At 38.7% G+C, this 14,495-nt stretch overlaps 1 protein-coding gene across 1 annotated transcript in view; it reads right to left on the reverse strand.

The window, feature by feature from the left end:
* The window catches only part of SLC17A8 (solute carrier family 17 member 8), an 83,226-nt gene that overhangs the window by 36,732 nt on the left and 31,999 nt on the right, over window positions 1-14,495 (reverse strand). Inside the window, exons 6-10 of the mRNA XM_063927834.1 lie at window positions 14,073-14,159; window positions 13,144-13,283; window positions 10,464-10,613; window positions 9,716-9,848; window positions 8,833-8,943 (exon numbers count right to left, since the gene is read on the reverse strand). Coding sequence (XP_063783904.1) covers window positions 8,833-8,943; window positions 9,716-9,848; window positions 10,464-10,613; window positions 13,144-13,283; window positions 14,073-14,159 — 621 coding nt within the window. The remainder of the gene's footprint in view (window positions 1-8,832; window positions 8,944-9,715; window positions 9,849-10,463; window positions 10,614-13,143; window positions 13,284-14,072; window positions 14,160-14,495) is intronic.

Raw genomic sequence — 14,495 nt, forward strand, 5'->3', positions numbered from 1 at the left:
AGCTGTTTTACGTTTGAATGAAATGTCTAAATGATCATTAAAAATTCTATGGCATTCCTCATTCTTTCTACACCATCTTTCAGGTTTCATAAAAGCCATAATATTCAGTTGTTAATACCACAAGCTAATATGACGTATAAATTCACATACAATAAAAGCAATATTTAAAAAGTCTCTCAGTTTAGCTCACATAAGTCCAAATGCAGCATCTGAAATGGCAATTCAATCTTTCAAAGTGTTCAGGTGTTGCGCAACAGGAACTGTTGTGAATCAGAGTTTATGATATCACAATGAGTGCAGCTTCAGATCCCCTCCAAGCCACTGGAGTAAAGGTAAAGACTGTCGAAAAATGGAGAGCGCACTCTTGATTATATAAGAAGTAACAACTTTTACTTTGTAGCATTTGATTACATACATTAAAGGTTAAAATTCATCAGCATGGTGTTTCCACCGCAACTTAGCCGGTATATCTCCCGAACCACAGCTCGTCTGATCTCCGGCTCTGAATCCGGAGGATGACGTCACGGCGTCTACGTCACTTAGCCACGCCCAACGCGTTTCGTACGTCAGGTACTTCGTCAGGGGGTGTGGTTCATTAACAACTTGATCTCCTTATATACCCGTTCTAGGTATTGTTCTCAATGAATTAATTACAACATGATTTCACTTAAAAATACAAATAGACAATTCATACAGCTTATAAACCATTGGCATTTCACAACTACTTCACAAAAGATAAGCTCAAATTATCCATATTTTCAATATCGATTATCAAAGACTAATAATAACCTTACACGGTTTCACATCAATGAACCTATTAATTAACATTACAGCTGGAGTCCATCTCATACATAGATGAACAGCAAATTAGTTCGTATGATCCATTCACGCAAAGGTCTGCATCCTATCCTATGTGTCATACTTTCATACCCTATTTCTCTTCTAGAAAATGCCAGTGGAGATTACTCAAAATCGTTCTGATTTTTAAAAGTTAATGTGCTTATTCTCTTCAGTCATCCGCCGCGTATATGCCATTCGAGAACACCAGTCGGGACGTAGCCGCTGCCACTGGTATACTCTAACATACATGCACACAGAGTCAGCCTTCCAAGAACGGCACAATATCACAGCCTTCATTCAGACCATCTGGAGCCAGTGTGTTTAGTGTATAGATCCAGAAGGTTTCTCGCTTTGAAAGCAAATTGAGGATGTTACCTTTCCTCTCATCCAACTCTACCCGCTCAATAGCTTTAAATGAAAAACCTTGTAATTGTGAATCACAACAATTTGTAAAATGTCGTGGCACACTATGGTTTTCAACTTTGTGAATGATATTACGTGTGCTCTCCAAAATCCTCAATTTAAGCACTCGCTTAGTTTTGCCTACATAGCGTTTCCCACACTTACACTCTAAAAGATAAATCACATATGAACTAAGACAGCTTAATTTTCCCTTAATTTTCCATGATTTGGTATTATTGGAATTAAAAAATTGTTTATGATCCTTATTAACATATTTGCATACCTTACATTTAAGTACATGCATAGAATCCCTCCAATCTATCCACTCGTGGTACAGTAACATTCTTCAAATTGCTAGGGGCTAATTTACTCTTAAGAATCAGAATGATTTTTAGTAATCTCCACCGGCATTTTCTAGAAGAGAAATAGGGTATGAAAGTATGACACATAGGATAGGATGCAGACCTTTGTGTGAATGGATCATACGAACTAATTTGCTGTTCATCTATGTATGAGATGGACTCCAGCTGTAATGTTAATAGGTTTATTGATGTGAAACCGTGTAAGGTTATTATTAGTCTTTGATAATCGATATTGAAAATATGGATAATTTGAGCTTATCTTTTGTGAAGTAGTTGTAAAATGCCAATGGTTCATAAGCTGTATGAATTGTCTATTTGTATTTTTAAGTGAAATCATGTTGTAATTAATTCATTGAGAACAATACCTAGAACGGGTATATAAGGAGATCAAGTTGTTAATGAACCACACCCCCTGACGAAGTACCTGACGTACGAAACGCGTTGGGCGTGGCTAAGTGACGTAGACGCCGTGACGTCATCCTCCGGATTCAGAGCCGGAGATCAGACGAGCTGTGGTTCGGGAGACATACCGGCTAAGTTGCGGTGGAAACACCATGCTGATGAATTTTAACCTTTAATGTATGTAATCAAATGCTACAAAGTAAAAGTTGTTACTTCTTATATAATCAAGAGTGCGCTCTCCATTTTTCGACAGTCTTTACCTTTACTCCAGTGGCTTGGAGGGGATCTGAAGCTGCACTCTTGGTGATATCATAAACTCTGATTCACAACAGTTCCTGTTGCGCAACACCTGAACACTTTGAAAGATATATATATATATATATATAAAAACAAAAAAACTGTCTTTGTGCGCTTATTCAAAATTGAAAGTAGTATGATAGAAATTTCCAAGGCAGGCAGCCCTATTTCACTAGATCCCCTGTTAGAAGGAACCACACTACAGATATACAACAATAGTGAAATTGGTGCCTTAGAGTTGATGTGACTCCCCAATATTACTAAACCGTACCAAGGTAGAACATCAAACTGTTATAAAATAATCAGTGGGTTCCAATACACAAATTTATTAAAAAACATAAAAAACATTATTGTCCATAATGATATAAAGAGTCTCATCAAACATTTCCTCCCCTGCTAGTATCCAATGGGGATCCAAATGAGAGTAAGTATACAGGTATTCCTTCGTTGGACTCCTCCTTCTCAGATTGCGAACTGGAGGTCACGATATAACAACTGATAACCCAATGCGTTTCGTCTCACATGGAGACTTCATTAGGGGTATCTCTCACTTCAGTAGTTAACATCAAACAGGTAGTGGGATGCAAGACCCACGCACATGCGCTGTATGCAATGTGGGAAATACTTTACGCGCATGCGCAGTGACACTTTAGAAATGCCAGACGCCCTATAAATAGGCTTTATGAGCAGGGTACACTTATATATCTACAGAAGAAAAAAGGGGGGTGTTGTAGGTGCACTGTCTCTAGCATTACTGATATTTCTAAGGCCCCTCCCTAGCAAACTAAAAGTGTTTTGTATAGACACACCTGAAGGAGTGAGACACCTTCATTCTTAGACTTGCACCCACCCGCACCTGACCCTCATTTATTTTAACTAGGGTACCTAGCATGACTGCACTTGTGAATATGGCACAATTCTAGGTAAGTCCAATTATTCAGAACAATAGGTCAGAAATGGGGTGGCTCCTGGGGTGCGGGGCCTCCTGGACTGCCGTGGCTGGGCGACAACAGGGCATCGCAGCATTACATTTAATTTGGCACTTTCACCGTTTGTTTATTATACATGTTACACATTTTTTTCACTTATATTAATTCACCCCATAACACCATTTTTTTCTCACCTATCCTTTAATCCTTCTCACTACACATAATTATTCCCTGCGATGCCCTGGGGTTGCTTGGCTGTGGTTTTTTGGGGGGTCCTGTACCCTAGGTTTGAACCCCTATAGTGTTAGGTACTGCAGCAGAGTGGAGTCCCTTGCCGCGGGGCTGCAGCTTCATGCATTGATCAATTCATAACTAAACTCCACTATTTATTATATGCTAAGCTATATGATATCAGTAATGCTAGAGACAGTGCACCTACAACACCCCCCTTTTTTCTTCTGTAGAACTACAAGTCTCAGTAGGTAGCACCTCACATTACTGGCAGCTATAGGTGTGCAGTCTAAGGCCCCTCCCTAGTACACTTATATATCCCCTTGAAGAAGTCCTACAGGAATAGTAAAAGGACGAAACACGTTGGGCACTTATCAGACTCCTCCACAGACTTTCAGATAAGCTCGATTCTCATTTTTATTGTACGAGTCCAATTTATATGTGTTTTGTATGTCAATTAAATTTTTTTTAAAAACACAATATTACACTATTGGCTCTTTCCCGCATGGGAGTATCTATTTTTTGGTTTTAAGGTATGGAGTGATCTTGCAAAACCTAAGATGCTGTCATAAAGACCCCCGCTATATACAAAGTACCTATATTCAGAGGATATTATTATATATTTTTTTTTCTTTCTCACAAGGATGTGGGCACATGAGTTTTATTAATAGCCACTACTGCACGTGGTGTTATAAGTATTGCAATATTGCACTATCAGGATTCCTGTTCTTCCTCTTTTATACTCCATACATCGGATGAGTCTGGAGCACGGAGAAAGGAGAATCAGAAATAACAAGATCCTTTTTACACGTTTGAATCTATCATCTATCTGGTACGCATATAAATGCTTATTGAGCTATTGACACTGTTTGCACAGAAGGCGCTGGGTCCTACCACTTCTATATATTGAACATTGGCTTTTTGGAAATAGAGCCATATTTGAGGACTTTCAAGCAGCCCCCCTTTTGCAATAACGGGAGTGGTATTGTCATACAAATTGATACAAGGACTATTTTTGTTTATTTTTCGTCTTGTAGGTACAGTAGCAGCGCATTTATACACCATTTTGTGTGTGTGTGTGTATATATATATATCTATATATATATATATATATATGTACAATATTCAGAGGGCACACAACAATACTGTTATTTCAAATGAAAATCAAACCAGCGTGACCCGAAGGACAATAGTTTCAATAAAACAGTGAATTAAAATGATGGTACAGTAGTATAATGTTTCATGAGTACAATATTCATATGTACAAAAATATGGTACTGTCTAAAACATTTTTTTTTATAAAACCCAACGCGTTTCGTCCGTTCTGGACTTCATCAGGGGTACAGGTCGTAGCTGGTGATGTGGATGGAGGAAAAAAGAGGGAGAACAAAAGAGCAAAAAGGAACATCAGTTGGTATCACATTTCTCTTTAACATTTCTTTTTAACAGATTGAGCACATATAGTCATTCACTTCTAAATATTAAGGATAATTGAAATCCGAAAAAGGGGACTACTACATTTCATAGTTTAACAATGATATTGAGAGGAGGAAATATGTTTTCTAACATTTCACAGAACATTGAGGAAAAAAGATATTGAGAAAAGAAGGATATTCTCTGCTGTCTAGCCATTAATTTAGTAGCACCTTAATCTAACAATGTAATTAGTAAAATAACTACTTACTGTGAGGATACTTTAAGGAAATCCCCCACAAGAATGTTCTCACTCTAGATAAGGATATTATGTAGTTGACGTTTCTATTGGAAAAATTAACTTATTGAATTTTTTGATCTAATTTAAATCTTAATAAGTTATTTATATAATTAATTTGTCACTTACATAAACGAAATTTGAGGAAATCTTCTTATTGAAGGTCAGATATTCCTTTTTCGTTGTGCATAATAGATGTTTCTATAAAATATATATATATCTATATGAAAAAATGGGTTTGGTTTCTAATTTTACCTCTATTGTCATATATCATCATACTCGCATTCAATTCTAGAGATGGATATGATTTGAGTTATGTCAACTGGCAGCCACACATATCCAGAATTCTTCATTGTAAGTAGCAACTTCTGGCCTTTAATCCAATAGGACTTTCTCCTCTTAATTGAATTAACATGAACCTCTACTTAACTTTTAGTTGGGTATCATCTATCCCTCTGGACATTCTGTTCGGTGTCACTGATTTGGATTTGTTTTTAAAGTAAGTCTATATACTCTTTAGTTGACATAACTCAAATTATAGTGACTTAAATTTAGGAACTTATGATTTTGAATACTAGCCTATTAAGTGCTATTTAATTCATCTAGATAACTTATGGTACTCTATTAACCTTGGAGGATACTTCATAACTGGTCATATCCATCTCTAGAATTGAATGTGAGTATGATGATATATGACAATAGAGGTAAAATTAGAAACCAAACCCATTTTTTCATATAGATATATATATATATTTTATAGAAACATCTATTATGCACAACGAAAAAGGAATATCTGACCTTTAATAAGATTTCCTCAAATTTTGTTTATGTAAGTGACAAATTAATTATATAAATAACTTATTAAGATTTAAATTAGATCATAAAATTCAATAAGTTCATTTTTCCAATAGAAACGTCCACTACATAATATCCTTATCTACAGTAAGAACATTCTTGTGGGGGATTTCCTTAAAGTATCCTCACAGTAAGTAGTTATTTTACTAATTACATTGATAGATTAAGGTGCTACTAAATTAATAGCTAGACAGCAGAGAATATCCTTCTTTTCTCAATATCTTCTTTCCTCAATGTTCTGTGAAATGTTATAAAACATATTTCCTCCTCTCAATATCATTGTTAAACTATGAAATGTAGTAGTCCCCTTTTTCGGATTTCAATTATCCTTAATATTTAGAAGTGAATGACTATATGTGCTCAATCTGTTAAAAAGAAATGTTAAAGAGAAATGTGATACCAACTGATGTTACTTTTTGCTCTTTTGTTCTCCCTCTTTTTTCCTCCATCTACATCACCAGCTACGACCTGTAACAATTATTCCTACGAGCAGCAAAAAAAGGATTAAAAATCATAAACTGATGTGGCTTAATATAAAGATAAAGGAACTTATTGGCAAGAAAAGGCGAGCATTTAAAAAATACAAATCTGACGGGAAGGCAAAATCATTTCAGCACTATAAGGACTGTAACAAAATATACAAAAAAGAAATAAGAGCGGCTAAAGTAGAAACTGAAAAACTAGTAGCAAAGGAATGCAAAGCGAATCCCAAAAAATTCTTTAAATACATTAATAGCAAGAGATTAAAGAAGGAGAGTATAGGCCTTTTAAAAGACAAGCTGGAAGTATTAATCAAAAATCATAATGACATAGCAGACACACTAAATGAGTTTTTTTCAACAGTATTTACTAGAGAGGACCCAATTCAGGGACTAACACACAATCTCAATAATAAGAATATCCCACTGATAGGCACTTATTTAAGTGAGGAGGTAGTCTGTGACCGATTAAAACATTTAAAGATTAATAAGTCACCGGGGCCTGATGGAATTCACCCAAGGGTTCTAATGGAGCTTCACTAAACCCCTATTTATGATCTTTAAGGATTCAGTTATATCAGGTATGGTTTCCAAAGACTGGTGTATAGCAGAAGTAGTGCCTATATTCAAAAAGGGAAGTAAAACTGAACCGGGTAATTATAGACCAGTTAGTCTTACATCTATAGTGGGGAAAGTACTGAAAGGTATTCTAAGGGATAGTATTCAGAAGTTCCTTGAAGCCAATAAGGTCATTAAAAGGAATCAACATGGATTTGTGAAGGACAGATCCTGTCAAACCAACTTACTTGGCTTTTATGAAACAGTAAGTGCAAACCTCGATCAGGGTAAAGAGGTAGATGTAATCTTTTTAGACTTTGCCAAAGCTTTCGACACAGTACCACACATGCGACTTATCTACAAGCTACAAGAAATAGGGCTAGGAAGCGCAATATGCACTTGGGTCAAAAATTGGTTAGATAATAGGGAGCAGCGCGTTGTGTTTAATGGATCTCTTTCAAATTGGACTGAAGTGTTAAGTGGTGTGCCACAAGGCTCGGTATTAGGACCGCTATTGTTCAACATTTTCATTAACGACCTAACAGAAGGTCTAGAGAGCATGGTGTCAATTTTTGCAGATGATACCAAATTGTGTAAGGCTATAAATACAGAGGAGGATGCTGAGTCTCTTCAGAACGACTTAGTTAAATTAGAAGCATGGGCAGCCAAATGGAGAATGCGTTTCAACACAGACAAGTGTAAGGTAATGCACTGTGGTAGCAGGAACAAAAATAACACCTACATACTGAATGGGGTAAAATTAGGGAATACTGTACTGGAAAAAGACTTAGGTGTTCTCATAGATCGCAAGCTAGGAAGCAGTACCCAAAGTAGGATTGCAGCAAAGAAGGCTAATAAGATATTAGCATGCATAGAACGGGGAATTGATGCAAGGTATGAGGGTGTTATACTCCCGTTATATAAATCACTGGTGAGGCCACACCTTGAATACTGTGTACAATTCTGGGCACCCTACTACAAAAAGGATATCCTGGAGCTAGAAAAGGTTCAGAGGCGGCCGACCAAACTAATTAAGGGCATGGAGATGCTCGAATACGAGGAAAGGCTTGAAAGACTAGGCATGTTTTCATTTGAAAAGAGGAGACTAAGAGGGGACATGATAAACATCTACAAATATATAAGGGGACAATACACCGAGCTTGCGCGGTGCCTGTTTTTGGTTAGATCAACACAGAGGACTTGTGGACACTCGCTCAGGTTAGAGGAGAGGAGATTCCGCACAATACGGCGTAAAGGCTTTTTCACGGTAAGGACAATACATGTATGGAATTCCCTGCCTGAGGGAGTTGTAATGTCGGACTCTGTCAACACCTTTAAGAATGGGTTCGATAAATTCCTAATGGATAAGGATATTCAGGGTTATGGTGCATAGTCACGCACTATTGTTACTCTAAAAAAGGGATATAATGCAACGGCAGACATTTTATATAAAATAATCGTGCATAGGAGACCACAAATAGGTTGAACTCGATGGACAATTGTCTTTTTTCAACCTTAGATACTATGTAACTATGTAACATACATTGTAAAAGAGCGTTTCAAAATAGTCGAGATGAAGCACAGACATTTCTGGACTTTTTTTGTAATGTAAGTGTAGTATTACTTTATCTAACCATCATCGTCCACCTAGTGTTTGATCCATCATTCCAACATGTACAAAACTGGAGGAACACTACTGCAGTCAATAAACAGTAATTATGAAACATTAGAAACAAAGTGTACAGGTCTAGAGAGCAAGTCCTTACCTGATATAGCAAAGCCACTGAATCCTACGGCCAGGACGAGAAAGGAAATTGCAATGCCTTTTGTATGAGAATATCCAACCACAAGCAGCAGTGTGGCCTCCATGCCAAACCCTGCACATACACAATCATAGTGAGACGGTTACTATAAATGGGTGACTCAGGCCCAGCACACATCAGTTCAGCGGAGTTGTCATTACTGTGTATGTCAGACACAAGAAATCGGTGCTCTGTACACACTCTACACAGCATATTATTTCTGATGTCACTCCATCTCAGCAGGCCATGTATGACACTGTTCTACCCAGGAGGTAATTATAGATACTGTGGACATTGGGCTCTATCACATCATGGTGGGGAGTATGGAAATTTTATTATTTCTTGGTGTGTTTGCGTTTTAACGTACTGCCTAATTGTAGTTTGGCTGGTGCAGGTTTTTGTTAAGTAATAGCATAATACAAACTAAACTCGTAATTCTTTATCTCTTTTTAGATAGGTCCAGCACCTGTAGCTTCACCTATCAACATTCCAGCTACTAGCCTATTCATCAGTAATGTCACTTATGTTACACATTCATTTGTTTGTACTTACTGCAGGATATACTTATATAAACCTCTCCTGTGTGTGGGTGCTGCAATGTAGATCCTATGGATTAGTGTTACTTGCTGCTACTGGCATACTGGGGAAATATATAGTTACCCGTAACATTCTGTGCCATGTACAGTATATCATACCTGGCAGTGGGAAGCCAGATGCAAAAATTATACTGGGGCTTTAAAATCTGCAATAAAATGCCTGATTTACGTAAGCTGAGAGCTCTTCATAAATGAGTTGTAGATTAAAATACAGTCATAAGGACACTGACTTATCGCAGTAATCTTAGTACCTCCACAGTTCATGATTTTTCTTACAGTTGTGGTGCTCAATATCTGCCTGCTCCTTAAGAAATCAGCCAGCTGCCCTCCGATTGGTACAATGATTGTCATAACCATGTGTGGAACTGCAGAAAGTAGGCCGACCTAAGTAGAGAGATAGATATTATTATTATTATTATCATCATCATCATTATCATGACGATGCATGGCACAGCTAATAGTCTTCTTGACTTAGGCTAGGTACACACCTAAACGGTGAAACGGCTGACTACCCAACGAGCTGACTGATTCAATGATTTGGTATGTGTTCTGCACAAACGAATTGAGCATACACACTTACCAATCCACTGCTCAACATGCTTGGCTCTAGGATCCGACAGTGACGTCATTGTTAGGAATTCCTGCGGCCGACAGATGGGTCGGTTGGCAGGCAGCTCGTACCCACAGGCAGATATACTGATATATCGGCAAAATATATCGGCATCTGCCGTGCTGCATCGCCAATGTGATATGTTTGTGAATGACGCTGTTCACAGATATATCGTCTATACACAAGAGTCGATGCATTTAGCAATATATCATTCATTGGCTATACTAATGATATATCGTATAGTGTGTACCCAGTCTTAGGGTAGCATATCATAATTAAAAGGCATTACAGGTGTATCATTTTCTATGGAAATTAACCTTTGCACTGATTGCCTCTGTCATTTTAAGTATTTGAGATGGGCATAGTATCATAGACTTAGAGCATTGTACCTTGCTTATTGGAAATCCAAAGACTTCTTCAAAGTAAGCGGGCTGGCTGATCAGCAATAGATAAAACGTCCAGCTTCTGCAGAAATTTGCTACTATGATTGCATACACCGGCATGGAGGTAAAGAATTTTTTCCAAGGGGTCTTAAATTTCTAGAAATGTAAAGAGAAATATTTATAGTTTGGTGAATAGCTTATTACAGCTGGTAACAGGCCCTGTCACTGTGACCCAGAACCCGGACACAGTGTAATGCATGCATCCATTAATGCAGGGTTGTGATGACATTTATTATGCTATGCATATGCTATTTTTTAGAATCCATCCCTCCTCATGCTTTTGCATAGCTCCACCTTCTGTTTTCCTGGCATCAGCCGCAACTGCCATCATTAGTATAAGGGCCGGATTAAGCCTTGGGGGTGCCCGTGGCACTTAAGAAAGGAAGGGGGATGTAGATTAGATTGTGCATACCTCCCAACATGTCCCATTCCAGAAGAGATAAAATGCTCTCTTCCTGGACTTCCCACTTAATATATGATTGACGTCACCTGTGTTGAACTATTTAATTGATAAGAAAGGTACTTCAACACAGGTGATTGCAATCATAAATTAAGAAGGAAGTCCAGGCAGAGAGCATTTTGTACCTCCTGGAATGGGTCATGGTGGGAGGTATAGATTGTGTATATTAAATTTAAACCAATGGTATATATAAGTTTTAACTAATAGTTTAATAATGCCTGGGTTCTGTTTATAGCTCCACCTAAGTAAAAGAGAACTATTTTATAAACTTTTCTTGTGGTGGAACAAAGACAACGTAACTTTAAAATACACATAGAAAAATAAAAGAATTTATCTCGTCACATGCAAGAATAGCAGCAGCCTCTGTACTACTTACACACTGGGACAGGACTCAGGAGGACTCTGTGTGTGTCTCTATCTCTAGACCAGGGGTGTCAAACACAAGGCCCGCGGGCCAAATCCGGCCCGCCAGACCTCGTCTGATGGCCCGCGGTGCCGCCGCCAGCCTTGCAGCCTCCCCTTTTTTTTTTTCAATGAATTTACTCCGTGCCTGCACGGAGTAAATTCATTTTAAAAATGGCTCAAGTTAAAAAAAAAAAAAAAAATTTACTTACCTTCCGGGACCTGGCCCGACTTCTTCCTGCCCCGCACTGCTCCCTGGGTGTCGGACGTGACGTCATCATGTGACGTCCGCCCGACATCTCCAGGGATCAGAGGAGCGCGCGGACGCCGCGGAGAGGAGCAAGAAGAAAGAAGTAAAAGAAAGAAAGAAGTAAAAGGTAAGTAAAGTAAATGGAGGGGGCAGATGGCTGGGCACTATAAAAGGGGGCAGATGGCTGGGCACTATAAAAGGGGGCAGATGGCTGGGCACTATAAAAGGGGGCACATGGCTGGGCACTATAAAAGGGGACAGATGGCTGGGCACTATAAAAGGGGGCAGATGGCTGGGCACTATAAAAGGGGGCAGATGGCTGGGCACTATAAAAGGGGGCAGATGGCTGGGCACTATAAAAGGGGGCACATGGACTTGTGTTTTCCATATGTTTAATAAACAGTGTTTGGCAATATTTGTATGTTTAAAAAAAAAATAATGTTTGTTACCAAAAAACATTTTTCAATACATTGTACAATAATTGTACATTTGAATATCTACTTGTCATTATTCTGACTATGTTTCTGCTTTCAGAGCTAGTTATTACTTACATTATTACAAAAAACAGTAATAATTGAATGCAGTGACATTAATTTATGATAATAAAGAGTGGACACATAGACCTACAGATACAACCGGCCCTTTGATGGGGACCAAACTGCTGATGCGGCCCCCGATGAATTTGAGTTTGACACCCCTGCTCTAGACTGAAAGTGTTTAGTTGCATAACAGTTTACAACACAGGACTCAGACACCCAGGCAGGGAGGAGGAAAAGCTGGGATCCCTGTGTCACTTATAGCTCTCTCCACCCTCCTGTCTCTCCTCTGGTCGGAAAGCTCTATCGGTAGTTCATGAAACATGATATTCACGTATCACTGCCTGCACTGCTTATTGTCCTGCTTGCATTCTGGCTGCTGGTTCTGCTGCTGCATAAGAAGGAAAGCTAGTGATGTCAGTGTGCTCTGGATGGGGGCCCCCCTGACATAGGGGGGCCCGGGTGCAGTATGCCCTGCATCCCCCCCTTAGTCTGGCTATGATTAGTATAGTCACTTACACACACACCCCATGCTAAGTGCAAAAGATCTATCTGAGAAAGATGAGTCTTCTCTGTACACATTGCCTCAAATAAGCTAAACTTTCAAGACACTCCCATGAGACAGATATCTTCTGTGCATCCGGATGGTAGCTGCCCATTTCATGGATAGAGTGATCTGGCCACACATGGAATAAGCTGTCTGCTCTTGTATCCACTGTGAAGGTACATATGGATGGTTCAGCGCATGCTCAGTCTGCGATTGCTGTTTGCAGCACATGTGCAATGTGCTAATAATTGTAGTCTGCTTTTGGACTTGCAACCAACTCAGCATCAGGACCATAGTATTAAAAATTTTTTTTTTTTTTTTTACAAGAGTGCTACTCCATAAGATCTAAGCCCGGAAGAGACCATTCTTATGGGAGAAAAACAAAAGGACACCCCTAGAAAACAACAGCTTATAAAGCCCCAGATACTTACACCATCTGTAACTAAACTGCAGCCTTCTCCTATACTTGTCTCAATGTATGATCTTTCTTCAGCAGTAATAGACGGATGTGCAGCTGGGCTCTCTGTGGCATGTAGCAGCCAGAACACGTACCAGAACATGCCGAACATTCCTGTATGGTGGAAGGATATGTTTGTAGTCTAATTAACTAATGCTACATTATGGATCACTATAGCATTTTAAGGTCAAATCTGTACTATTTCTAAACATTTTTCAAACACAGGGACTCCTTTGTGCCAATACAGAAGCAGATATGGCCACTTGGCTACAGTGCCAAGCCATCAGTTCTAGGTCCAACTTCGCACACTGAACATTCAACTCTCTGGTTGAGCAGTAGTATCCTATGGGTCTTCACATTTATTTGGGGCTCATTGGTCTAAAACAAATTGGTCATCACAATTGCTGCTTTCCCAATCATACATGATGCTGATGGATGGTGGTGCACTTGGACAGACTTTATCATACGCATGATAAAAAAAAAAAAAAAACACCCACATTTTTTTTTATTGAGATGCCATTATTGAGCAAGAACAAGTAAGAACATATGCATCTCTAGATTAGAGTACAGGTACTGCATACCTGTGCTAACCACAACAGGCACCAGTTTAGCCTACAACTTGGAGTGCACCTAACTGTCTGCATCATCTTTTGACAGCAGCAAAGTGGTTGCAAGCAGATGCAATCACACACTGCCTCAGTCAGTAGGAAGTAACTCACTCACAATACATTTCTCTAGAAACGTTTAGCTAAAACAACCACCTCTTTTTATTTGGTAATATTTTTCCTTTCAACTCCTTAAGCATTAGACGATACATGTTATCATGACTGAGCAATAAACTGTCAGCCAATGTGTATTACATTTTTAATAACAGAAATAATTTGCACACTGAGAAAAACTTACCGTAAATGTAGAAGACAGAGGACCAACCAATGTATTGTACGAGAATCCCTGCTAGTGGCATGGCAACAACTGCACCGGCATACGACCCTACAATGAAAAACTAACGGTCATAGATCTGAAACAAGGAAATACATTCTGAGGAGATGTAATCAGAAGCAAAGTAAAAGGTTTTATGTTACGGCTACTCTACTAATGAGGGTAAATGCTAGTAAATTTGCTGACATTCTGTTAAGTAAAAAATATGCAGATGAAAAATAAGCCTCCATTTAATAATACTAAATTATATTGACATTATTACTATATGTAGCAGTGGTATTTGTGGCAGGCGTACATCAGGCATATGCACATACTTATGTGCCACAACGCGTAGAGATAGAGATGTGGCTAGACAGTGCAGGAGTTCATATTACAGTAACATTTCTC

This window comes from Pseudophryne corroboree, chromosome 6 (assembly GCF_028390025.1).
Source record: "Pseudophryne corroboree isolate aPseCor3 chromosome 6, aPseCor3.hap2, whole genome shotgun sequence".
In the NCBI taxonomy this organism is placed as follows: Eukaryota; Metazoa; Chordata; class Amphibia; order Anura; family Myobatrachidae; genus Pseudophryne; species Pseudophryne corroboree.